The following is a 25,921-nucleotide window of genomic DNA, read 5'->3' on the forward strand; positions in this document are numbered from 1 at the left end:
TATTTTACATATAAGCCCATGAAGACTAATCAAGATGCTCTTATACATCTTTCAAGATGTCCATATGGAAAAAATATGCCAATTCAATGTGAGATTCCTAATCATGATGTGAGGAAAAAAAAATCTCTAAAAAATGAAATTAATGTTGCCTCCAAATGTGATACCAACTTTCATAAGAAAATATAAAAGTGACAAAACTGATATAAGAATACATTTAAAATATTAAATAAGAACATTAGGATTGCAAGGCTGTGACACCTCATCCTAACATTACTTGGATATCATGGCTATAATATCTTTTGACATGTAAATTTCATCAAAAAAGATTGGCTTTGTGAAATAAACTATTATAAATAAATAAAAAAATGGGCCTGAAAAGTAAAGCAATGGAACAAGAGCCATGCATTACATTTACAAGACCATCGAGTTGCATAAAGCCCCAAAGATATTCTTAATAGACATATAAGATGCTCCACATGTTGGGGTTCCCCAAAAAAGAAGAAGTTTCATTTGAGTGCTCCTTGCATTGTGGCAAGAGTTCCTTTGAGTTTACCTCTAGTGTATACACTTGTTCTTCATTGAGAGGCTTAAGAATAAGGAACTACATATGACAACTTACCATGATATTCTAGGAGTAGTACTAGGAGAGCTTTGTGTCTCTAAGTGGGTCATCCTTCTATGTATCTTTCAATGGTGCAATGCAATTGAGGATCTCTTCTTAATTAGAACAAGAGGTTTCCTTACCTTGAACTAGCTATTTCATCTTATTACGTAATTATGTATACTTAAAAAATTCAAGACCAACAACCTATGAAAAACAATATTATTAATAATTGAAATATACTATCAAATGCTAACTATTTAATTTTTAATATTATAATATGATTGCATCCACTTAAACTTATTGGTGTTTTATTTGTTCCTAAGCATCTTTTTGTCCACTGAGAGTATACCACCATTAAAAAAAAGGGTCATAAAATAGACCCTATTTCATTATATATAAATTAAAAAATAATTTGAAATTCAGCTTGTGATGTTCATTTTATAATTAATCCGGCTAGAGCTTTCAATCCGACGATTTTTTCATTTAAACGAAGGTAGACGCCAAAGATCAGGCCGCGCCCTTATCTGAATGCCCATATCAGAAAGAAATGAAATCCAAAGAAAAAAAAACAGTGTCACCTATCAAAACCTTGAGAGATGGAAAATTTATCAGCCATGCCGCGTTTCTTTTACCCTCCTACAACCAAATCACGTCATTCAAAAGGTGGGTCAGTGAGTTTGCCTTCCATTTCAACTAATGTTAAAGGGGCCTCTTCTCAGTTGCAGACACGAAGACTCCTGATGTTAACATTGCTGGGTGGTCTCACTTTTTCTACGGTGGATTGTAAACCTGCGCAAGCTTTTTCATTTGGCATTTGTAAGCTGAATATCACCTCCAACTTGTTTTGCACGTATTTGAAGCATTTCTTTTTTCAACCAACTAAACTACACAATGAAATGGGCAGCATCGGTTAACAATAACAGATATTAGTTCTCAACATTTCCTTTGGAAAGCATAAAGTGATCATAAGCTTCATTTGATTAGCATTGGGTCACCTCCAATCCGCATCTTAGAAGGAAGAAGATCAACTTGATTAATATTAGGCATGAATTGAATCCACCTATAGTTAGATACATAATGAGAGAGGGCTATGATTAAATATCGTCATGATAAGTGGCAATAATTTATGCAAATCCTTTTTCTTTTCTACCCTTTTATGTTCTATCGACACACATTTCAACTAATGAAATGTTTATGGTTCATAATTTTGGTCCAAATTAGTGTGCATGATCTACTTGTTTACAATTGTTTTTAAATGCCTTTTGTGCGGTAGCTTTGGGCTGAAATGTCATGATGGAGGGTATCTCTTACATCAAATTCATCCGCACTTGCAGCTAGCCTACTTCATAAGTGTACAGCATCCCCAGTGAGTTGGATATACATTTAATCCAATTTTGACAATCTATAATCTCACGATTAGAAATTGGGGCGTCGCAGTGAAACCCCGATACTTTGACGACTTAAGTTCTTCCCCTTCAAAATATTTATCTGTTTGCATTAATCCTGTGAATGTCTAATTTTAAAATAATCTCTTCGAAGCCAAATTTTGTTTGTTTTTCTTGCTTTCAGGTTTACTATAGGATTTTGCCACTATGTGTTTCTCCTTTACCTCATTTAAACTACACCTCTTACAGGTGTTTACTTGGTTAATTGGCAACATGTACATCCACATATCAGCCTCACATTGCCCACTCTGCCGTTTCACTGGACCTAGGGCTTTATGTTGATGCAAAGTGCAGTTAAATAAACAATTACAAACTCATAATTAAAAGATGCAAGATAGAACAAATGATAAACATAAACATTGGATATACGTGGTTCACAATATGGTATTAGAGCTTGTTGAAGAAGCTGAGTCAGAAATTGTGAAATTTTTTGAGAAGATGGAGGTGGCAGATAAGTGGAGAATTAAAAAATTCTTGGGACAAAGTTTTGGTATGTGGAAGACACAAATGGAGGCGTTGTTGATTTAGAGAGACCTCTCTATTACACTAGAAGGCAAAGCTAAGAAGAAACCTACTACAATGGTTGATTAGGAGTGGGGGAAATTGGATAAGAAAGAAAGAGCAATCATCATCCTCTCTTTATCCAATAATGTATTATTTAATGTTGCAATGAAGAAGACAACTGAAGGATTGTGGGATAAATTGTTTGATATGTATGAGATGGTTTATGCTTCAAACAAGGTTTTTCTCATAAAAAAATTATACAATTTAAAGATGAAGGAAGGAGGCAACATGTCAAACTATCTTAGATGAATTCGATACATTACTCAGACAATTGATTTCCGTGAATATAAATCTGGATGATAAAATCAAGGCCATCTTATTATTGTGCTCTCTACAAGATGGTTGGGAAGGAGTAGCGATGGCAATCAACAATTTGGTATCCGGTAAACTAAGAAGTAGATATGAGGACGAAACATCAAGGAAACTCTTTAGGTGATGTTTTGATTTTTGGCAATAAAGGGAGACCCCAAGAAAGAGACATAAATTGTAATAGGAGAAGATCAAAATCTATCAAAAGATCCAAGTTCAGAGGTGGAAATGAAGGTTACTGGTTTTGTGGCAAAGAAGGATACACAAAGAAGAATTGTTGATCATTATAAAAAGTGCAAAATCAGTCAAATGAAAATGGAGTTAACACCACATGTGAAGAGGATCAAGGTACATTAGTCTTGTCAACAAGTGAAACTACAACTAATGTGTGGATGATGGACTCTGGTGCTTCCTTTCATACAACCTCATGTCGGGAAGTTTGCAAAAATTATCAAGAACACAAACTTGATAAGGTCTACCTTGGTGACGATTAACCATGTGACATTATTGGTAAAGGTGATGTATTGTTGAGATTAAAAAATGGAAATAAGTGGTTGATGAGGGATGTGAGACATGCTTTTAAGCTCAAGAGAAATCTGTTTTTTGCAAGACAACTTGATGTTCAAGGATGTAGAATCACTTTTTCTTCAAATACTTGGAAGGTGACCAAAAGAGTCTTAGTAATTGCAAGATGCAACAAATGGACACTTTGTATGTGCTAGAAAGTTACGTTGAAGTGCAAGCTATGATGGTGGTTGCGGACAACAGGATAGAGCTTTAGTTTAAGAGGCTTAGGCATATGAGCAAGAAGGGACTTGAAATTTTGCTCGGGAGGGATCAACTTGTAGATTTGAAATCTGTTGATTTAGAGTTGTGTGAGTATTATATCTATGGTAAACAAAAGCAGATCAATTTTTGTAAAACTAGACATGATAAGAAGACAAGGCCTTTGGAGCTCATGCACTCAGATGTATTTGGTCCCATAGAAGTAACCTTTATTGGAGGGTCTAATTACTTTGTTACTTTTCTTGATGATTGCACTTGCAAGGTTTGGGTCTATATGCTAAATGGGAAGTTTGAATTATTTATAGCAAATTTAAAGTTTTCAAAGCAATTGTTGAAATCAAACCAACAAATAAATCAAGTGTTTGAAAATGGATAATGGTGGAGAGTTTTTCTCTTTGTAGTTTGATAACTTTTGTGCAAATAATGTCATACAATGCATCAAAATTATCTTCGTCAATGTACTAGCATATGGAAGCAATAATTTTGATGTGTTGTATGTCATTATTTGCACAAAAGTTATCAAACTCCAAAGAGGAAAATTCTCCACCATTATCCGTTTTCAAGCACTTGATTTTATTGTTGGTTTAATATTCAACAATTGCTTTGAAAACTTTAAATTAGCTAAATACTTTAGATTTTTTATTTAACATATAGATCCAAACCTTGTGAGTGCAATCATCAAGAAAAGTAACAAAGTAATTTGACCCTCCAATAGAGGTTACCTCCGTGGGACCAAATATGTTTGAGTGCACGAGCTCCAAAGGTCTTGTCTTCTTGTCATGTTCAGTTTTAGAGAAGCTGATCAACCTTTGTTTGCCATAGATACAATGCTCACACAACTCTAAATCAATAGATTTCAAACTTGGCAGTTGATCTCTTTTGAAAAAAATCTCAAGTCCCTTCTTGCTCATATGCTCGAACCTCTTATATCAAATCTTTGTACTGCTATCCACAACTGCCATTGCAATTTGCACTTTAGTGTGACTTTATAGCACATACAAAGTCCCCAATTTGCTGCCTCTTGCAATTACTAAGGCTCCTTTGATCGACTTCCAAGTATTTGTAGAAAAAGTGATGTTACATCCTTGAGCATCAAGCTGTCCCACAAAAATCAGATTTCCCTTTAGCTTAGGAACATGCATCATATCTCACAACAACCACTCATTTCTATTTTTTAATTTCAACAATATATCACCTTTACCAATAATGTCACATGGTTCATTGTTACCAAGGATAGACCTTACCAAGTTTGCCTTCTTGATAATTTTTGGAAACTTTTTGGTGTGAGGTTGCATGAAAGGAAGCGCTAGAGTCCAACACCCACATATTAGCTATAGTTTCACTTGTTGACAAGACTAATGTACCTTTATCCTCTTCATATGTGGTGTTAACTTCATTTTTCTTTGACTGATTTTGCACCTTTTTAAATGACCAACAATTCTTCTTTGTGCATCATTTTTGCCACAAACCAACAACCTACATTTCTACCTCTGGACTTAGATCTTTTGGTAGATTTTGATCTTCTCCTATTATTATTTGTGCCTCTTTCTTGGGGTCTCCCTTTATTGCCAAAAATCAAAGTATCACCCTAGGAGTTTCCTTGATTTTTCCTCCTCATATCTCAACTAAGGAGAGTCCTAACAGTTAGAATTCATGATTGATGAATTCCACAATGCCCAGTAATCACCTGCATGCAAATACCTACCATACACGAGAAAAACCTACAAACAAGAGAGTGCAAGAATAATTGGAGACAATTGCAAGAAGGGATCAGAATTGAATTAATTTGCTAGAATGAATAATTACAATGAGATAAATCCTTTAATAAAGGAGATCAAAACTCTAAAGAAAACCGTAAGGGATGAATGCATGAAATAAAATAATTATTAAATGCCTAAAAAAGCTTCCTAAATTTAGCTTAAGTGAAAAAAGAAAAAGTGACTTAATTAATTAATCAATATAATTAAATTAATTAAGTAAATAAAACCTTTTACTCTAACACTAACAACATGATCAAATTTTAGTATACTTGTTTACTAGACACCGAATTGTTGATTGCTATCACTACTCCTTCCCAGCTATCTAGTAAAAAACACAATATTAAGATGACCTTGATTTCATCATCCTTATTTATATTCACGAAAATCAATTGGCTGATTAATGTATTGAATTCATTTAGAAGTTTTTACATGTTACTTCCTTCCTTCATCTTTAAATTGTATTTATTTTTCATGGGAAAAACTTTGTTTGAAGCAGAAACCATCTCATACATATCAAACAATTTATCCCACAATCCTTTTGTTGTCTTCTTTGTTGTAATATTCAATAATACGTTATTGGAGAAAGAGAGGATGGTGGTTGCTCTTGCTTTCTTATTAAATTTCTCCTACTCCTCATCAACTATTGTAGTTGGCTTCTTGGCTTTGCCTTCCAGCATAGTAGAGAAGTCTCTTTGCATCAACAACGCCTCCATGTCCATCTTCCACATACCAAAATTCTGTCTCAAGAATTTTTTGATTCTCTTTTTATCCACCTCTTCCATCTTCGCGAGAATTCTTCACAATTTTTAACTCAGCTTCTTTAACAAGCTCTCGTACCAATTGTTGATGCAAAATGCAGATAAATAAACAATTACAATCTCAGAATTAAAAGATGCAAGATTGAACAAATGATAAACACAAACACCAGATTTACGTGGTTCACCAATTTGATTACATCTATGGAAAATGCAGGGAAATCTCTCTGTTATTATCTCTATTCTGGTTTCACATAAAGCAGCTCATTATTCATCAGCAATACATCAATAATGATACATTATCCACAATGTTTTGTTTTGTATTTGGAAGTCTTGACAAGGAATGCCAAAAGGCTACAAATGGAGGGAAAACAAATAAAGAAGTCCAGTAGGCTGCACCCGCTGGACTTCACTATCCAACACTTTTCTCTGCTTTACCTCTAGACCAGGACTACGGAATACTTTTATTTTGGTTTATTGATTCTCCAAATTGTAAAAATGCACTAGAATATTATTGAAATCTTAATGTAAGATTAGCCTGACTTAAGTTGACTATACATTTGCTAAAATATTCTACTAGTAACTTCTAGAATTTATTTGTTAAATGTTTGTATATGATATTCATATCTTTTATATTATGAAAAGGAAACATGGTTCAATATGCTTAAAAATGTTTCATCTTCTTCTTCTATGTGATGAGTAGGGGAGTATAGAAGATTTTCTCCCTTAAAATATCAGGAATCAGATCACATGGAACATTATACAAGTACTCAAAACCAAATGTGCACAGGGAAATCTAACTACAGGGACAATCCAACATAGCAGATGCCTTTAAATATGATGTCTTAAAGTTAAAAATATATTATAACCTATCTATAAGTGTTTTGAAAAGTGTATTAAAGAGTACAACTGCATGAAGTGTCCATCTTCACCACCAAGCACGTAGAAGATGGGCAAATACAACTTTTATCATGGTTTCTCTTCACCTGGCAATCTTGAAGCTGCCAAGATATTAGACCTAGAGAAAACACAAGACACAATAAAATAAATTTTCTTTCTTTGCCAATGAAATTGTCATGTAACTAGCATGATGATCATATTCTCTCTGGTAGAGCATGCGATGTTTCTCCAAAATTTTCAGAAATCTTGGTTATGTCATTGGTTAGGTTACGCCTATAGAGTTGTCAATTGCTTGTTATATCTTTATTGTTTGTGGTAGGCTATCTCTTTCAACCAACTCAAATTTTTTTACTAGACAAGAAGCTTGAAATTTGGAAGTTTGTTATTAGGGCCACCAAAGCAACTACTTTTCCTTCACTTGGGCCATAATTTAGTTTCAACGTACAGTAGAATCATGGACCTATAGTTCAGTTTATAAGGATGATGTTGATGTGTTTTTATGCACTATGCGACACAAAATAAAATATTAAGTATTCTATCCTCTCTTGATCAAAATCCTCCCAAATGTTAAACTGTGTGATCAAATGGGATGACTCCAAGGTTCTGAATGTGCTCTTGGATAGACTCAGTGTGTATGATGTGATATTGTTGGAATCACAAGGGAGACTTACGTTGAACTTGAAGGTTGCTGGAATGTAGGAATTTACTTGATTTGAAAAAATAGCAAAAGGATAAAGGGTTGAGAAAGTTAATCTAATCCTAAGAATGTAAGAAACCATGAATGACTTAGTGAAATTCAACTAGACTTTGCTTTGCCATGCAAAGCAACAACTTCACAAAGTTTAGTGTGATCTCCTAAGGTAAGCGTATGATGTTCAAATCACTACCAAAGACATAGACACATCAAGACGATGCATATCAATGAAGAAGTAGCAATTAAAATTAAGCTTGGCTAAATGAGTTCAATTGACTACACAAGATACTTCACAATCAATGAAATACTAGTATATGAACATAAGAATTCCACCATTAGCCATCCATCATAGCTTCCATGCATCTAATCAACATGAAAATAAATGAGAAGTAGAGACCATGCAAAATGTTGAATCAACACATGAAGTTCACCATTTCTTCAATGAAAACATTCTTCTTCCAACAAAGTCTTGACAACAATCTCCCTTCTCTCCTACTCTACTCTAGCTGCTATCTAACTATTTGTTGGTTGAAAATTTTGTACACTTGGGGAAATATACAAAATTGTGGTTTCAACCACAGCACAAGAGTAAAAACTCTCCTAATTAAGGGAAGGCTCCCCCTATCTAACTGCAACTTGGAAAATAAAATGGGATGGGACAGCAATCTTTCTTCTTTTTTCAAGAAAGATAATATCCTTTTCTCTTCACAGAAAAAGATAGCGATTGAATAACAGTAGTAACCACTTTCAAGTGAAATAAGAGAAAGGAAATGGAGTTTCTTGAAAGCGCAAAGACTTCCGTCACTTCCTTCGGGACGGGACAACAATATCAAACTCAAAGACTTGACTATTGGAAGTCCTATCTACCCTTTGCTATACTAAATTTTACAACGAATAAAAGATAACAGCTCAAAGATTGGAATAATCTATTCTTTCAACACAAAGACAAGAATTAATGCAAGCTCAAAGACTTGCTGCTATTTCTTATCAAATAGTAATTTTTCCTCAAGAATAGACGCAAGCTCAAAGACTTGCTTCTCCTTCAAGAGAGTTTCCTATTTTAATTAATCTTCTCTACTTGTACCTCAAAGACTTCAAATCCGATTGGACTAAGCTTCTTTAGAAATACTTGGCATAGAAGAAATAAAAGATTCAAACTCAAACATGTAGCTCAAAGACTCAAAACTTGAGTAGTCTTTCTTTATTATTCTTAAAAAACTTTCAATCCACATACATAAGCTCAAAGACTTCTTGCTGTAAATTTGGTAGAGTTTTTGCTTGCTTTCCAAAAGATATAATTACAATGGACTCCTCAAGTATTTATAGAAGAGGAGCTTTGAGAAAAAGGTGGGAGGATCCTAACTAACTTGAGAGATTCTCTCAACCACCAAGACTCATTCAATAAATAACTGAGACTTCATTAACTAACTAAGAGTTACTCCAACTAACTAAGACTTATTCCAACTACAGTCCTAATCGGACAAAACTTGTAGTTGATTCACATGTAATTACAAAAGCGCAAGTAATGTGTAACTTGCATTTTACAAAAGAAACTTTTACATGCAACTTGTCAAAACTAAATTACAACTAAAGATTACAAAAAAGGAAATTCAACTAAGTGTTGAAAAACACTTAAGTTGCATTTTGTGAAGACACAAATCTTTGAAATTTCTGGATGCTCGCTTGTAGTTCCTTGGGATTTGGTTCATGGGTGTTCTTGGCAACAACCATAGTCTTCACAATAGTGTCGTGACAACGGAGGAGCGCAGAATTGTTTTTATCCAGGATAGACTGGATTTCATGCAGAAAGGCTTGGTGTTTGATCAATGCTTGAATCGAAGCTGTCGAGAATTGTTCGCTCCTCCATTCATTATGAATTTTCATCTGTAAATCAGCAAGAACTTCTTCTTCTGGAATCGGCTCTCCATCCTGACTTACTATATTGCAAGAGGCCCTTTCACAATGTGAGACAATACCTTGGTAAACTTCATCCCGAAATCTCCTTGCATCACTGATCTCCTCAATGAGGGATTTAAGAACAAGGGTCTTGTTTTCCATGAGTTCTTCAAATTCCAAGTACATGACCCTGGAAGAGATGATGGCGTGCTCCTGCAAAATACTCAGCTGTTGTTGGGGCATGGTACGCCAGATTGTCAGACTTTTCTCAACACTTTCCAAATTCTTTTTGAAAGTGTTAGAAGTCTGATCCAGTTTCTCCTCAATGGTTTCCAACTTAGACATTATTTGAAAAATGTCTTTCATTACTTGTACACATTGATCATGAAGCTGATCAACCCAGGAATCCAGTGCTTGTACTTTCTGAGCAGCCCTTTCCACTCCACGAATCGATTCTTGGGAACTAGAAGAACCTATGGAGTTACTCTCTTCAGTAGCAGGTTTTGTGATTTTATGAATGGCTGCCATAAGCTGTCGGTTTTCTGTAATGTCCCCTTCTCATTGATGCTCTTTTCTGTAATGTCCCCGTCTACTGATTCTGCAGCAGTTTGGTGGTTGTCCCAACTCAGTTTCATCCTACCAGTGTTAATAATCAGTACTAGAGCCATATGCGAAATAATTGAATATTAATTCCTTATCCTAAGGTTAATATTTAATTAATTTGATTATTAACGATTGATTTATTATAAATTGGGATTAATGCCTATTTTTCCGTAGTTATTGGCAAATTCATTTTTATTAGAGAGATATCGAAATATTGAGGAAGATGTTATATTTTTTATAACTTATCTCTAATTTCGCCAAAAGTGGTTAATGTGGGTCCAAGTCTTGGGCGTGAGGTTTGACTCTTGCTTTGGGCGCTACACTGGGTCCACATGAAGATGAAATGCGATGCAAATGGGAAGTGGAATTTGCATTTGAATTTGAATGGTGAGAAGTTATAAATAAGAGCCTTGGGCTCTCATTTGGGATATCTTGAAAATTTGTAAGGTTATGCTGCCGGTTTGGCGATAGAACTTGAGGCTTCGGAGTGCGTCTCCCTAGTGCTACTCGGTTTCGTACTTGAAATACAGTACCTAGCTGTGCATTGTATTCTTCTACATTCTCAGAGTTGCCATAGACATTTTGGTGTTGAAGTGATTCTGGAAACTTGCTGGTTTCACCTGTGGCTGAAGCACATTTTTGCTCACACCTTTCTGCTGGAGCGATTGACAGTTATGGGTATCAGCCCTATCTTCCTTCCCAGTACTGGCGATAAACTTTGTAAGTTTATAGCATGTTTGTTTAAGTTTTGAATTTATTATGCCAAATCGAAATTCCTAGGCTAGGCGTGGGTTTTCTGCCTTGCATTGGGATTGGTGCAAATTAAATAAGGGTTTGTTTTTGGTGTTGTTTTGATCGGTTGCCATTGCATATGATGTACGGTGGGTTTGGGACTAGTTTGAGCTGATTTCGATGTAAAATGAGGGAGTTATGAGTATTTTGACATTTCTCTAGGCTGCTGGTCTGTACTTTCAGCCTGCAGATTGGTTGTAACAGAAATTTATATCTTTATTGTAGAAATCTGCTTTACTCTCCTTCTATCATCTCTATTATTGTAAGGTTAGGTAGTAGTACTACTAACCAGTTCTATCTTTGTAATTCTCATCCTGCTGAATAAGTGGAAGAGGCTGGCTTGTCGCCTAATATGCAACAAATTTGTAATTTTCAGTCCTCCCGTTGAATAAGTGGTCGAGTGATAAGTTAATGCTATGGTCCTCCCGCTGAAATATGCGGTGGAGTGATTGTTTAATGTAATGTCCTCCCGCTGAAATATGTGGTAGAGTGATTGTTTAATGTAATGTCCTCCCGCTGAAATACGCGGTAGAGTGATTGTACTTCAATTCCTTGTGGTTTCTCCTTGGTCGGTTTACCGCCAAGAGTTTGGTTTCTATCCTGCTGGATAAGCAGAAGGGGCTGGCTTGCCGCCCATGCACTGTAATTTTCAGTTTGATTATTGCTGCTGACGATCCCCGGAACACCGTATGCTCTCACCATCCCAGTCTAGGCTCTCGGTGAACAAAAGGTGGAAGGGTTCCCTTTCAGTTGTTTTGGTTTATTCCTCTAACCTTAATGGGTTAATTGTTGTGGATGAATTGTTATTGGTCTAAAAAAAAAAATAAAAAATTAGTGGGATACTACATTTTTCTCTTCTAGCTTGTCTTTCTTCGCAAGAAGATCATCACACCTTTGCACTAATGAAGCAACAGAAAACTGAGCATCATGTTTAATGACCTCATGCGTTTGCTTGCCCAATTCTATCCTTGTAACCTTATAATCAACAGCTGACATTTCATCAAGTGGCTTATCTGCAATAGGTTCCACAATTTCAGCTACTTTCATTTTGTTGCTATCAACAGTTACCCTAGAGATAGTCTTGGCCTTCTTAGTAACTTTGGATCTAGACTGTTTGAGTTGCTGGTAGTCAAAGGCATTAGGTGAGATCTCTTGCTTCTTCCTTTTCGGGGTGAAAGAACTAAGCCATGGAGGCAAAGTCATCAACTCACTTCCAATAGCAGCCGTAGGCGAAGGAGAAGCAGTTTCTGTTTGAATTACCGTGGTCACCCTGGGAGGAATATCTGTTTGGACAGCGACCACGGTTTGCTCAGTTACCAATGGGCATGAAGATTGCCTCATGAATTCTTCAAAACCAGAAGTGGAAGTATCAATTTCTGATAACTGAATGCAAGTGGGATTATCTTCAGGAACTTTCAACACACTTTCTTGTTGTCGATCAGGAGAAGGCTCGTATGCTGAAATGGGAACTGCATTCTGAGGAGACCCATCCACGAGCAAATCAGGAGGAGAAAGGGGCGTCTCAATGGAAACTGGAGGAATGACCTCATGAGGCGAGTTTGAAACTGGAGACTTAGGAGCATCGTCAGATTGCTGCCCCTCGTTTGGATTATCCAGATCGATCACCTGAACATAGAATCGTGATTTCTCCTTCCCACGAATAGTCGTCTCCTCAGGAGGAAGCACTACTGCACGACTGACTCGTAACTTGATCCTTGTGCCCGAAGATGAAGCACCCTCCTTGTTATCGACTTGAATCTCAAATTTCCGTCCAAGAGGCCCCGTAGAATCATCTTCTTTACCAACCTTGATTTTGATAAGTCTAACAGCATTACTTTTCAGCCATGTGTTAGTGTTGGCCAAGATAGGCTGAAATCTATTAAGGATGGAGATGCACTCTTTGTGCGACCATTGGATCAAAGGAAGTGGAGCTTCCTCAACCCTCCGTGAAGTGTATTCAGGATCAAGTATATGCCCGTCATCAATCATCCCTTGTGGGATATCCGCCAAGTTCAAGTCAACAATTTGCTCAACAGTGAGCCTGTAGTAATCCATCTTCAGAACTTCGGCTTCGGTGCAGAGATCTACCCAGATGTCTTCAATGCGATGAACATGCACAAAGGATTTCTTGATCTTCTCCTTCATACCTCTATAATCAAAATCAGCTCTAGGTTTGAACCTTTTAAGCTTGATTTCCTGCAATTCAGCCTCCATGGCCTTAGCCTTCACAGATGTGACAAAGGAGTATCGACCAATTTTCAATGGGTTTGTGGTAGAGATCCCCATTCCAACCTTGTGTCTAGCAGACTGAAAAGTATGAACAACCATGATCTGTCTTCCCAACTCCATAAGAATTATCTTATCGGTTGGGTATCTTGGAAGCATGTATGGCTGACCATCATAGCATCCAATCCTCATACAGGTGAAGGTGGGAAATTGCAAGAACAAACACCCATACTCAGACACCTTGACCCATGCCTCATCTGATACTCTTTTGTTCCTGAGATCCATGTCAAACTGACACATGAAATATCTGAAGAATGCATCTTGGACCCTTCTAAAATGCAGTCTGCTGGGTTTAACGGCAACTGGTCATAATATTCCCAAACTGGTATAAGCGAGCAATCACCCTTGGTAGAAAGACCTGGAAAGTGTCTGAGTGATGCTGCTAAATATACCAAATAAGAATTCATGAAGAAGGTCATGGTGGTAGGAATTGTTGCAAGTTGTTCGCACAAGGCATCGCTGATGACTTCCCCCCATGAAATGTGATGTGACTGCCGTATGAACATAATGAATTGATACATCCATGGCTCAAAGACATTGGAATGCTCAGGCCTATCATCCTGCTGAGAAGAGTGATGGTGTCTCCTATCTCCCATTTGAAATCACAACGGTACAACTTTGCCCACCTTGAGAAGGAAGGACGTGGCTCTTAGATCCACCTATTGATGTGTCGCTTGCAATCTTTTTCCCTCTTCACGTAGTATTCCGCTGCACTTTCTTTGGTGATTTCCATATAAACAGGTGCAAAAGGTATTCTGAAGACCTTCTCGATTGTATCCGCATCAAGACGAATTATAGCTTCACCATCATCTTGTTTGATGACTCTTGATTCCTTGTCAAAATGATGGGCGCATGCAAGAACGAGCTCAGGTTCTAGGGCAGCCACTGGGAAGGAAGATGCATGATGGATATGGCTGTCCAACAGCCGTTGCAAGTTGTTATCCTGTGGATCTTCTACCCTGTTGATGAATTTTGCCATATCAACGTGCCCTATCTCCGTGTCCCTGATGCGATCCAAAGGAGAAGAAACCTAGGAAGGTGCAACCTCATTCTGATACTTGTCATAGTTGTATTTCATTTTCTTTGGAGTTGGAGATGCCGGCAAATCTGACATTGATTGTGAACCTGGAATGCTGTGATGAAGATTTAAAAGAGTGAAGGCAACATCATAGTCAGCTGCTAATATTATTCTTCCTTCTTCAAATGGGTAAAACTTTGATTCTTGAATTTCACGATTTTGTGAGAGGAAAAGGGGAAATATGTAGAAATGGGAAAATCTTGACTTTGACCAATTTCGGATCTTAGGAGAATTTTCGCAAATATACAAGTTGGAAAGGACATACATGCAATCGGGGTTTTAAAACCCGAATATAAGTACACTTGTAAATTCGAAAATGGAGAAATGGACGAAAAATGAGATTTTGACTTGTCGGAAATGATGGAAATGGAAAGTACGGATATGGGGAACATGAATGGATAGAAATGGGAAAATCCGGGAAAGCCATTTTCATGAAAATGGGAAGAACTCTTCGACATGTAATCTGGTTTTTAAAACTCGAATTTGCAAGGGAGGGGTATTTCACACTTTTAACTTGGAATTTTGATAAAAAATGGTTAAATTCCTTAACCATAGGGGAAGAACAAGAATTTCCAGCGAACTTGTAATCGAGATTAAAAATCCCGAATACAAGTAAAGAGGGAATTTTGGGAAGAACAATGCAATTCAAAAATTGCATACCAAGGGGAAGATTTCTTTCACAAAAACCAATTTTTGGGGGAAGAACAACACATGCCAAAAATGCAACTAAGAACGAAAATTAAGAAGACAAGAAAATAATAGAATGAAGGAAAGAAAGGAAAGAGAACATACCTTTCTTAAAAACGCAAAATGCTTCTCCAATAATGCAACAATTTTTGGAATGAAGAAGCAAAACCGGCAAAAAGGAGCAATCCGTAATGCTAAACCCTTATCACGTTTTTTACAAAAATGCCCCAAACTGATAAATGTAGCAGCAATCCCAAATTTGGATGATCAAATTGCCAATGAGAGAGGACGCCTAAAAGGATTGGAGCAAAACGCCTAAGGAGGAAGTAGAAGAAATGATGATTTGTGCTTGCAAAGCATAGCCAAAGGAGTCACGTGGAAAAAACGTGGCCATCATTTGCATCTTTAATGGCATCATTTAATAGCTTAAAACTCCTCCCAAACTCCACGCCTAGGTGAGAGAGGGCAAAACGCTTTAGGAGATTGCAGCTATAATAAGTTCTAATCCCCCAAAATGTGGCATTAAATAAAAACGCGTTTGCTGATCTAGGGCAAAAAACCAGTCAATATAACCCTCATTTGGCGTGAAAGATGTCCATGAATGCATGAAAATAGGGTAGAAGCAAAAACGCCTCCTTCCTCCAACAATCTTTCCACAAAATTTGCCTTGAAATGGTCAAAAATCGTTTTTTCTTGCATTTCGAGTTTTTTGGAGCAAAAGACAAGTTCGAAATGCATAAGGGAATGAAAATCGGGTTTTTTAGAACAAACAACAAGTTCTAAAATTCACTTTTTCACTCACTAGGCCAAAATCGGGTTTTTTGAACCAAATGACAAGTTTTATTTTTTACTTTTTCACTTGCCAAGCCAAAATCGTGTTTTTTTGGACAAATGACAAGTTTAAAATTGTCAAAAATGCACTTGCAAGGCAAAATCGGGTTTTTTGGAGCAAACTACAAGTTTTAAAAACTTGTAAAAGGGAAATAAAATCCCTACAACAAGTTAGAAATACATACACACATGTAATGGGGATTTAAAATCCCTATTACATGTAAAAACCATTAAAGTAGGGGTTTTTTGACCAAACTGCAAGTTTACTTGCAGTTGAGCCAAAAAATCCCTATTTTAACTAAACATGACCAAAAAACATTAAAAATAACAAAGGAAGGAAGGAAAATTTAAAATAAATTACAAGTAACATCTTTTAATAAAAATGCATATGTAAAAGCTAAAAATTCCCCTACAAAAACCCAAAACAATGAATATCATTAAAACTTGTAGTTTGAAGAAAATTCTCCACCTGTAGTCGGGGTTTTAAAACCTGAAATTGAAGGAAAGGCATAGAAAACGAACCCAGAATTTGACGAAATTCGAAAGGTAGTTTGAGGATAGGCTGATGATTAAGCCAGTCCAAGGTTTCGTCAAAATTTTGCCTTGGGAAGTGTGCCATAGAGTAAAAATTTTCATTTTTTTTACAAAATTTTAACGTAGTGGTCCTTCATTTTTGGAAACAAAAATGAGGACAACAACTGGCTTTGACTGGGAAATTCTTTCATTCATTCTTCAAGATTATGAAAGAAAAGAATCCAAAACTCTAAGTGCCTTCCTCTTATCCATTGGGTCACAGGGTCAAACAAAGCAAAAACAAGCAAACAAAAGACGGAAAACAAACAAGAGAAAGACATTATGTACAAGAAGTTACCTCGAATCTTCATTCAAAGTAATGCTTCAAATGTTGACCATTATAAGGCAGCGCAAATGGTGTACCATCATGATAAGCCAAGATAAAACTATCTTCTCCAGCAACACGGTGAATAGTGAAGGGTCCTCGCCAAAGAGAATCAAATTTGCCATGTAAACCTTTCGGTTCCCTTCACTTATCCCAAAGCAAAACACGATCACCAACTTGGAATCCTCTTTGCTTTGATTTCTTATCAAAAAGAATTTTGACTTGTTGCTGATGCTGAGCAATTCGGTCTACCACTTGTGTTCTTTGTTCTTCCAGTTGAGAAAGATACATGATCCTTTTGTCTAAAGCATTCTCATAAGTTTGATCCTCAATTGCTTTAGACAACTTGAGAGCAGGAAGTTCCAAAGTGATGGGTATTTTTGCATTGATCCCATAAAGAAGCTGAAATGGTGACATACCAATAGCCCTTTTGGGTGTAATTCTGTCCGCCCATAAAGCATCAAAAAGAGCCTTATGCCAGGACCTTTGATTTTCCTCTACAAGTTTGCGAATAATAGTAATCAAATTCTTGTTACTAGATTCCGCCTGACCATTACCTTGGAGATAATAATCAGATGAATGAGTTAACAAGATATTATATTCAAAGCAAAATTGTGAAATTTCTGAGGAAGAAAAGGTGGCTGCATTATCAGTCACAATTTTGAATGGAACACCAAACCTGGAAATAATATTCTCCTTGAGGAAACTGCATACTACCTCAGAAGTAGCGTTCTTTACCGGTATGGCTTCCACCCACTTGGTGAAATAATCAGTAGCTGTAAGGACATAGGAATGACCTGCACTTGAGGAGGGATTGATCACACCAATGAAATCAATGCCCCATTGTCGGAAAGGTTCTTCAACAATAACCGGCTTCAATGGTAATGCTGCAAGCTTTGGTTTGCCTACAAACTGCTGACAATGTACACACTTACGTACGAAAGTCCATGGCGCGCATCATTTCTGTGATATTTTATGATGTCAAAACCCTTCTTCTACACTCTAAATTTCTAGTGTCTTGGCTCCAGACTCCATCGAATGATTTTAAATCTGGTCGTCGTTTTTTTTTCTCTTCCTATAATGTCCCCGATGGCACCCCGGCCATACAATCTCCCCGTATGGTCAACAACAACACTGGCACCTCCAATCATACGGCCACCTTCCCGTGCAGTCAACACCCCTCCATCGTACGACTGTGTTTGTTTGTGCGGGGGTTGTGTTTATGTCTCCGTGCTCCGCGGTAGCGGTGGTGGACGTGCTACCGTACGATGGTTCCACCGCACGGTGGTCCCATCACCGGTGTTGCCACTGCACGATGGTCCCATCGTCGGTGTTGCCACCGCACGGTGGTCCCACCGTCGGTGTTGCCACCACACGGTGGTGCTACCGTACGGTGGTTCCACTGCCGGTGGTCCCACCATTGGTGTTGCCACCGCACGGTGGTTCCACTGTCGGTGTTGCCACCGCACGGTGGTGCTACTGTACGGTGGTTCCACCGTGGCTTTCTTCTCTTCTTTTTCAAGCTGTACGGCTGTAATTTTTTTTTTTTTTTTCAATTTCCTAATTTAGTTGTCTAGAGAGTCTTCGGCTCGGGTCCCCTGTCTCTGGGATCACCCTTCATCCTTCTTGGTTTTCCTCGCCCAAGTGTCTCCCGCGTTGGTCCTGTGCCTCTCAAGTCGCCTGCCCGGCCTCTCGAGTCCCCTTCCATCCTCTCGGGTGTCCTTCTGGCCTGTCGGGTCCCCTACGCGCTTCGCGTGGTAGGGTTTCAATTTGGATCCGTTGGTGGCAAATCTATTTTCAATGGCCATTCGAAGACCTTGAACCACAAATTCTATAGGGACCACGGTCTCCTTCCCGTACATAAGAAGAAGAAGAATAATAAAGATTTTGAAAGCTGCGGCCTTCCACACAGGTTTCCAATCGTTGCCGACACAATTGATCTTCGGATTATCTACGTCATCGAGGTTTGGGGCGTCTCCCTTCTAATATTTTATGTATTCTGGCAGGTACACCTCCTCTGTTACTTGCTCTGGTTCCTCTACTTTGAGCCTATAGCTCTGGGACATTTCATAATCCTCCATCTGCCAATGGAAGAGCCCGTTCAATGACCCTGTCTCATCCTCGGAGCACTCTCCTAGTTTGAGAATTCCTTCGTCGTTGGGCTCCCTGTAGCCTCGTCCTTCGTTCCTCAGGTTGCCTTCTCCTTCACCCTCCGATTCCGAAGATGATGCCAGTTCCTCGTCAATAACCTGGGTCCTCAGATCAATGGTGTACTTCTGCCCCCCTTTCTCCATAGAAAGGTTGTTCTTTTTCCAGTCGTGGTTCACCTTTGCTGTAACCAACCACCCTCTGCCTAAGATGGCGTCGTACCCCTTCTTCTTGAGTGGGATTACCACAAAATCTAGTATGAAAGGTTGCGTGCCGATGGTGACCGGCTGGGCCATCAGGGTGCTGAGTGGCTTGATGTCGTGCTAGTCTGCACCTACCAAGTTGAACGTGGGTGGCCACAGTGTTGGCTTCCCCAACTTCTTCCACGTATCCTCTGGCAGTACATTCACCCTCGAACCTCTGTCCATGATGGTGTCTTTGAAGATAGCCTCGAGAATTCCCATCTCTACTACAGCAGGATGCCGACCACTATTTAAGGCCAACAACATTGGGTCAGCCGAGGGGCTAACTGGAACTTCCGCCCGTGTGGCAGGCAAAGGTGCCTGCACAATGGTTTGTATGGAACTAAAAATGGCGGTTCTTAACTGTGGCATTGTTTCTAGAAGGTCCTTTACCCTTATAGGTACTTCCATCTACAATACTTGCCCAATGATGTTATTTTCCGCTTCTGTACGGGATGATGTACTCGCCACCTCGTTGTCCCGTCGTTCGGCTGTCATCTCACGTTCAATATTGGCCTTTGCCTCCCGTAATCTCTCCTTCTCCGTACGGGGGTCGGGATAAGTGGCTTTTTTCGTCTGGGCGCGGGTGATCGCCAATACTTCTTTCTCACCAGTCTTCTCAGCCTTCTCAATGTTGAGGAGATTAACCCCTGCCTGTGGGCAATTTGCGTCCTCATGGTCGCCTGGCCCACACCATCGGCAGAGGTGCTGAGGGGTGGCTTCCTTCGTGCAATCACGGGTGAAGTGCCCCCACTGATTACAGGCCCTACATTGGATAATTGGCCGACCCTCGGCGTCATACTGGATACGGCTTCTGTTATTGTTATTGTTGCTATTCTTTTTGCTGCCGTGTCTGTTGTCCCGGTAACCTCCAGATGATGCCGTTGTGTTGGTTTGCTGGGCCGTACCCGCTGATGCGGATGTTGTGGCCTGCTCTGTGAACAACACTTGGCTCATTTGCGTACTTCGGGTTTTCATGTTGTATGGGCACTCCTTGGTGGAGTGTCCCATCACTTGGCAAATCTCACAGAATGCCTTCTTTGGGCAATTACCCTTTGTGTGCCCCTCCTCTTTGCACTCAGTGCACCATATTCCCCCTTCGGTCCGACTGGTGCTTCTCATTGTTTTGAATTCCCTCCTCATTCGCTCCATGTCTTTCCGGAGCGCTTGCACCCGTTTGCCAGCCTCACTGTCGCTACTGCTTTCCTATGATGAGTCATCCTCCTTGGACGAGCTATCCTTCTTCTTCTTTTTCTTCGATGTCTTGGTCTCGCTCTCGAGATCCATTGCTCTATTGTATGTGTCTTCGTACGATGTAGGTGGAACGATTTTCATCTTCTTTCGGAGGGAATGCTTTAGTCCGTCCACGAACCATCGCTTTTTCAACCCATCTGTTGGTCGACTCTCCATTTTTCCCAATAGTTCCTTCAGCCGCCGACTATAGGCTCGGACAGTCTCGTTCTTGTTCTGCTTCGTTCCATAGATCTCAGTGACTATTTCATTGTCATCTCTCAGGAGGCGGAACTCTATCCCAAACTCCTTCTTCAGGTCGGGCCATGTGTCGACTTTGGCCTTGTCCATATCTGAGTACCAGTCTATGGCCACTCCTCTCAAGGTTGTTGGGAATTGTTTTACCCATTTGTCTTGGACGGTAACACCGTTCGCTGACCATATGGTTTCGCACGTTCGACAATGGCAAACGGGATCTTCCTTCCCGTCGCCATTGAACTTCGGCAGTTTCTGTTTACTCCCCATAGATGGGGTTCGTCTTCCTGGAGGTGGCTGTGGTTGTGTCTGGGCCCATGCATCGGTCCCTCCGGTGTCGGTGGTGTGTCCTGTGTGGGTGACTGGAGGTACGATGTTTTGCCTGCCGAGTGTGACACCTACCGTACGGTTATCCTCCCCTTCGTTGTCACCCGCACCCACTCTTGACTCCCTTTGGCGATCCTCACTTTGTGGTGTAAGGGATAAGTTTCTGAACCGATCCCGGGTCTCTTCGATTAGATCTCTCCTTAACCTTGTTTCCTCCATAAACTCTTCGTGGCTCCGCACCCTACGGTGTTTTGGCGACGCGTAGAAATTTCCGTCGGCTTCTGCACCCTCCGTGACACCTCCTTGGTTCCCTTCGGTAGGTCGTCCTTTGGCAAGTTGCCTCAGCCTCCGTCTACGTTCTACTTGCTGCTCCAGAATCAAGGCCCTCTGCGCGGCCTCCCACTCGTTTCTGCTTTTTTATTTCTATCTTTATTTAATATATTGGGCATAAATCACTTCCGTACATAGCAAGCACACGCCATGTACAAAAAAAAACTTTTATTATTTTTCCTTTCGGCCACAATTTATCTCAACATTGTGCCGGGATTATTACAAGGTTCAATTTCCCCTTCGCCTCTTGCCATCACGCTCTACGTCCCACGATGATTGTCCCATTTGTGCGTCGTCGGCCTCTGGGTTAATCTCACCGACGGGTAGGCCCATCGTGTTTGTGCGCCATCCGTGTTTTCCGTTCCCAAGTACGTCTAGGCAGCGGTGCCAAATGTTTACCCTCTCTGGTGAATAACTTAAAGCACACAGATAAAACACGTAATGCAGAATAATAATGCCATAGATATCAGATGTAATATAAGAGATGTTATTCCATTCCTGATCGTTTCCCCTTACAAGTTACATTCGGAAGTATATAAAGATACCGAGGGGGTGCGAGCGCCAACCGTCGCACCGCAACGACCACCCCTCGGTTGCCAACTAACCAAAACAATTACACATAATTAACTAGTCTTATGTTTGTGTACAATAATGCCGCTAACAATCAATAGATGATGAGGGTAGGTGCATCAAATTTTGTGCCCACATGTGGTGGTTATCCTCCTTGATGGATGAGTTAGGTGCATTGAATTTAGATGCATTATCTTGGAATGATGTGATTGGATAGGTGATGACTAGGTGCCACTTCAGCCACTTTCTCCTTGTAACTCATCACAAGTGTTTGTGATTCGGGCAATACCTCTTGATACTCAACTTTTCCAAGCGCTTGTAGTAATGATGGAGGAAATGAGATGATGAATTGCATCATCTTGCCTGACTTGATCATCTTCTCCAATTCTCCTTCATGCATCGGGAAATCTCTTGATGTATTGGCAATGATTCTTGGATTTCTGGAGGAAATTCAAGATAGTTGTAAAATTCCTTCCTTTAGCATTTCATCTCTTATGCCTGTTCATTGACTTCAAATCTCTTATGCCTGCTCATTGATGATGTTGACCTTCAACTTGCGATGATGAGTCCTCCATTGCATCATTGTGAAATCCTCTTCATGCCATCCTTGAGGGTCTTCGCCTTAGTAGAGTCCTTTGCACTTGATTCCTTGTCTTGCACATGCTAAATTCCTTGACGTCTCTCTGAATGTTCATCTTTCTCACCCTCCTTTCCTTGCATCAAAACCTGAAAGGAGACACAATGAATCAAAAATCATGATGATAAAGCAAGCTTTCATAACCCTAGTGTATCACTAATCATTAGTTCAAATCTGGATGTGGTAATCTGCTGATAAAATTTGCTTGCAATCAGGTCTGATTAAGGTCTGATTTCCATTGGTTTCAGGGCTGAGATCTGCTATTACTCACTAGCTTTCTAAGCCATGGATTGGAAGTAACTTCTAGATGGGCAGACTTTCATGTGTCACTGGAAATGCTTATAAGTCAATTGGAGTTTTCAAGTAGCACTGGCAGTGGTCTTCAAGAAGTTTGGACTTTTGATGGGGCATAGGAAGTTTGGGCTTTTGGACACCCACTGACAGTGATCGGACTTTTAGATGAGCATTGACAGTGGTCGGACTTTGGATAGGGTATTGACAGTGGTTGGACTTTTGGTTGCTAAGTGGAAGTTATCAAGTGGAAGTGATAACTTCCTTCTTGATCACCTTCATTTCTTCGTTTCTTCATCAACCTTAGTCATTTGTTCGATCAGACATTCAAATCATCCTTTCCTTCCTTCATGAAAGCAACCTCATCTTTATTGCTCAAGCATTGATACAATAGTATAATCATCATTTCGTAGCCTTGGGCCAGACCCTTTTGATGTCAAGTGGAAATGACCTAGAGCTGGTCAGAATTATAGACACCCACCGATAGTGCTTGCAATATGTTCAGACTTTTGGGGATGCACTGATAATCATCATAAGGATGTCAGGCATTTGGATACCCATTGACAGCGGTCGGGGATTTGATCCCTCACTGACAAAATGTCATCTTTACTTGCTCAATCTGCTTGTTTAAGACATTTCCATTCACTGCTAGAAGATTCCACCAATCTGATTACTTGTTTTGCTTGGACATCGAAATCATTCCCTTTTTAACAGCATAAACATCTTCAAATCCTTGGGTGGGTTTTTGAGGTGTCACTAGCAATGACTTTTAAGGGGTCACTGACAGTGACTCAAGTTGGTCGTGGATTTCAGCATCAACTAGAAATGCTAGCAAGCAGGTTGGGGATTTGGAGGGGCACTGACATTGAATGAGGATATCAATACAACCCACTCAATGAACTCTTCAATGCATTTCTATTCCCACCTAGCAAACTTTATCAACCTCAAATAGCATTATCCCTCAAAGCATTAAGTATTTGCCTCAATCAAAGTTCATTTTGCAAAGTATAGAAATTATCCATCTTGATCGAGCATTTGATGGGTCACACGAAGTGACCTTAAGGTGGTCGGGCTTTTGGAGGATCATTGACAGTGAGTGAAGGCAGGACGGGGTTTTGAGGGGTCACAGGAAGTGACCTCTCTTTTTCAATTTCATGGGTTGTGGCACTTACCTTACTCATCTCAAGGGTCCTTCATCATCACCCAAGCCTCCTCATGCTCGTCTAAGCTTTCACTCTGATTGGCATTCATCAAACGTCTCAATTCTTGTGACTGATCTCCATACTTGCACTCAACATATCATCCGTGACTTGATAGCATATGATGATGATCAAATGAAATGATCATCACAAATCGTTCATCACCAAGGCATTAAGAGTAAAAGCTGACCTCACTCCAACTCAAAGAGAGAGACACGACTTGATCACCTCTTGACAGCCTGAGGCCCTGCACCTCCTACAAGCAAAAGGTCAATAGCTAGAGACACTACTAGATGACCAAACCAAGACAACTAACCTAGAAAGCAGGAAAAACTAGGGGTCCCCATTTGCAATGGGGTGATGTACGAAAATGTCACAATAGATGGAATACCAGCATTGATGTGGGGAGGGTTCAAATGGATATCTAATGCCATTTGGTTGAGTTTTTATTGTTGTTGAAGTTTAGATTCACGGTCTAGTTTTGTCAATTCGCTATTGTGAATGATGAAAAATGTGAATCACTGTAAAATAAGAACAATGTAATGAAATAATCAAATTCACATCCACATTTGTTCAATACAGCTTAAGATCTATTTATGAAATCAAATAATAAATAGTTATACCAAAACAAAGAGCTTAGTTTGTTTTATTTTTTCTTTGATATTTGCTTGAATACTTGATATGTGAAATTGCTCTTCAAAATAACATAATCATGATAGCACAATTATAGTATGATAGCATGATATTGCAAGGATAATATTATATGCTTCCAGATAAGATATGTGAAGATAGCTTGTTTAGTAGTCATCCTTGTAGATAATAGAGCTCAAGATAATAGAGAGACATACTGACTAGAGATATGCTAGGGGATAATGTTGTTAATTTTAGTACTTTCAGATTGAATAAAACTCAGAAAATCAGAATTAGTTTAAACTAGGTTAATTAATTTATTGTTTTCCAGATTTAAGCATAGTAAAGGAAATGAAATACAAAAGGACAAAGCACAGTTACCCTGGGAAAACCTCCTAGGAGGAAAAACCCAGCCAAAGAGATCCTCGGATCTGATTATAGATTATGGTAATGCAATTGTTACAACACTTATCTCAAGAACTTGTAGAAGTAGATGTTGCTGTCACAGAAAGAATGGCAGATTGCTTCACTGTCATGTGTGTGTTTGTTGCTAATAGCTTGCTCCTTCTTTTAACCCAGATTTACAGATCCTCAAGAACTTTGCACAATCTTAACTAAGTTCACCTCCTTCTAATGATGTAATTCACGCCTCAACTTGAAGACTTTCTTCCTGAAGTTCGCATTCTCCAGACTTGTGTATTTCGCATGAAGTTAGTGCTACAATTGATTATTTGTGGTGAGAGTTGAATGCTTATTTATATAAGGAGCGAACCCCTTTTAGCATGTCGGCTTTTGCAAAATAGAACCCTTTTTAATTATTTAATTTACTAATTGCTTAATGCGAAGTTAGGATAGGTCCTATCATGAGGCGTGTATGTTTTAGTGTAGCGTGGAGGTGAGACGTGGAGGTTTAGGGCCCAGCCCTTATGCGTTGGAGGTTTAGGGCCCAACCCTAATTACAAACAACACTCCCTCTTAATTAGGGATGAGAACATAACCATAATCTTCCATCTTGCACACATGCAAAGGATGGATTACATAATCAGAATATTGTAGTCTTCCATCTTGCACACAAGCATATAATGGAACTACATAACCTTCCAATTTGCACACAAGCATAGGCTGGATCCACCTTGCATTGCCCGCAGAGGGTGGAGAGGATCCCTTTCTACCA

The 25,921-nt window shown here is 39.3% G+C and overlaps 1 protein-coding gene across 8 annotated transcripts in view; it reads left to right on the forward strand.

Annotated features, from left to right (window-relative positions):
* Positions 1 to 1,078: 1,078 nt before the first annotated feature.
* Positions 1,079 to 25,921, forward strand: part of LOC131039530 (uncharacterized) — a 129,476-nt gene continuing 104,633 nt past the window's right edge. For 5 of the 8 annotated variants that reach the window (XM_057972313.2, XM_057972315.2, XM_057972312.2 and 2 more), the window contains exon 1: positions 1,080 to 1,420. In XM_057972313.2, the coding sequence (XP_057828296.1) occupies positions 1,201 to 1,420 (220 nt within the window). In that variant the 5' untranslated portion in view covers positions 1,080 to 1,200. Of the gene's footprint in view, positions 1,421 to 25,921 lie in introns of all 8 variants that reach the window. The other 3 variants (XM_057972308.2, XM_057972314.2, XM_057972316.2) reach the window with 2 other exon arrangements.

The sequence above is a fragment of the Cryptomeria japonica genome, chromosome 5 (assembly GCF_030272615.1).
Source record: "Cryptomeria japonica chromosome 5, Sugi_1.0, whole genome shotgun sequence".
Taxonomy (NCBI): Eukaryota; Viridiplantae; Streptophyta; class Pinopsida; order Cupressales; family Cupressaceae; genus Cryptomeria; species Cryptomeria japonica.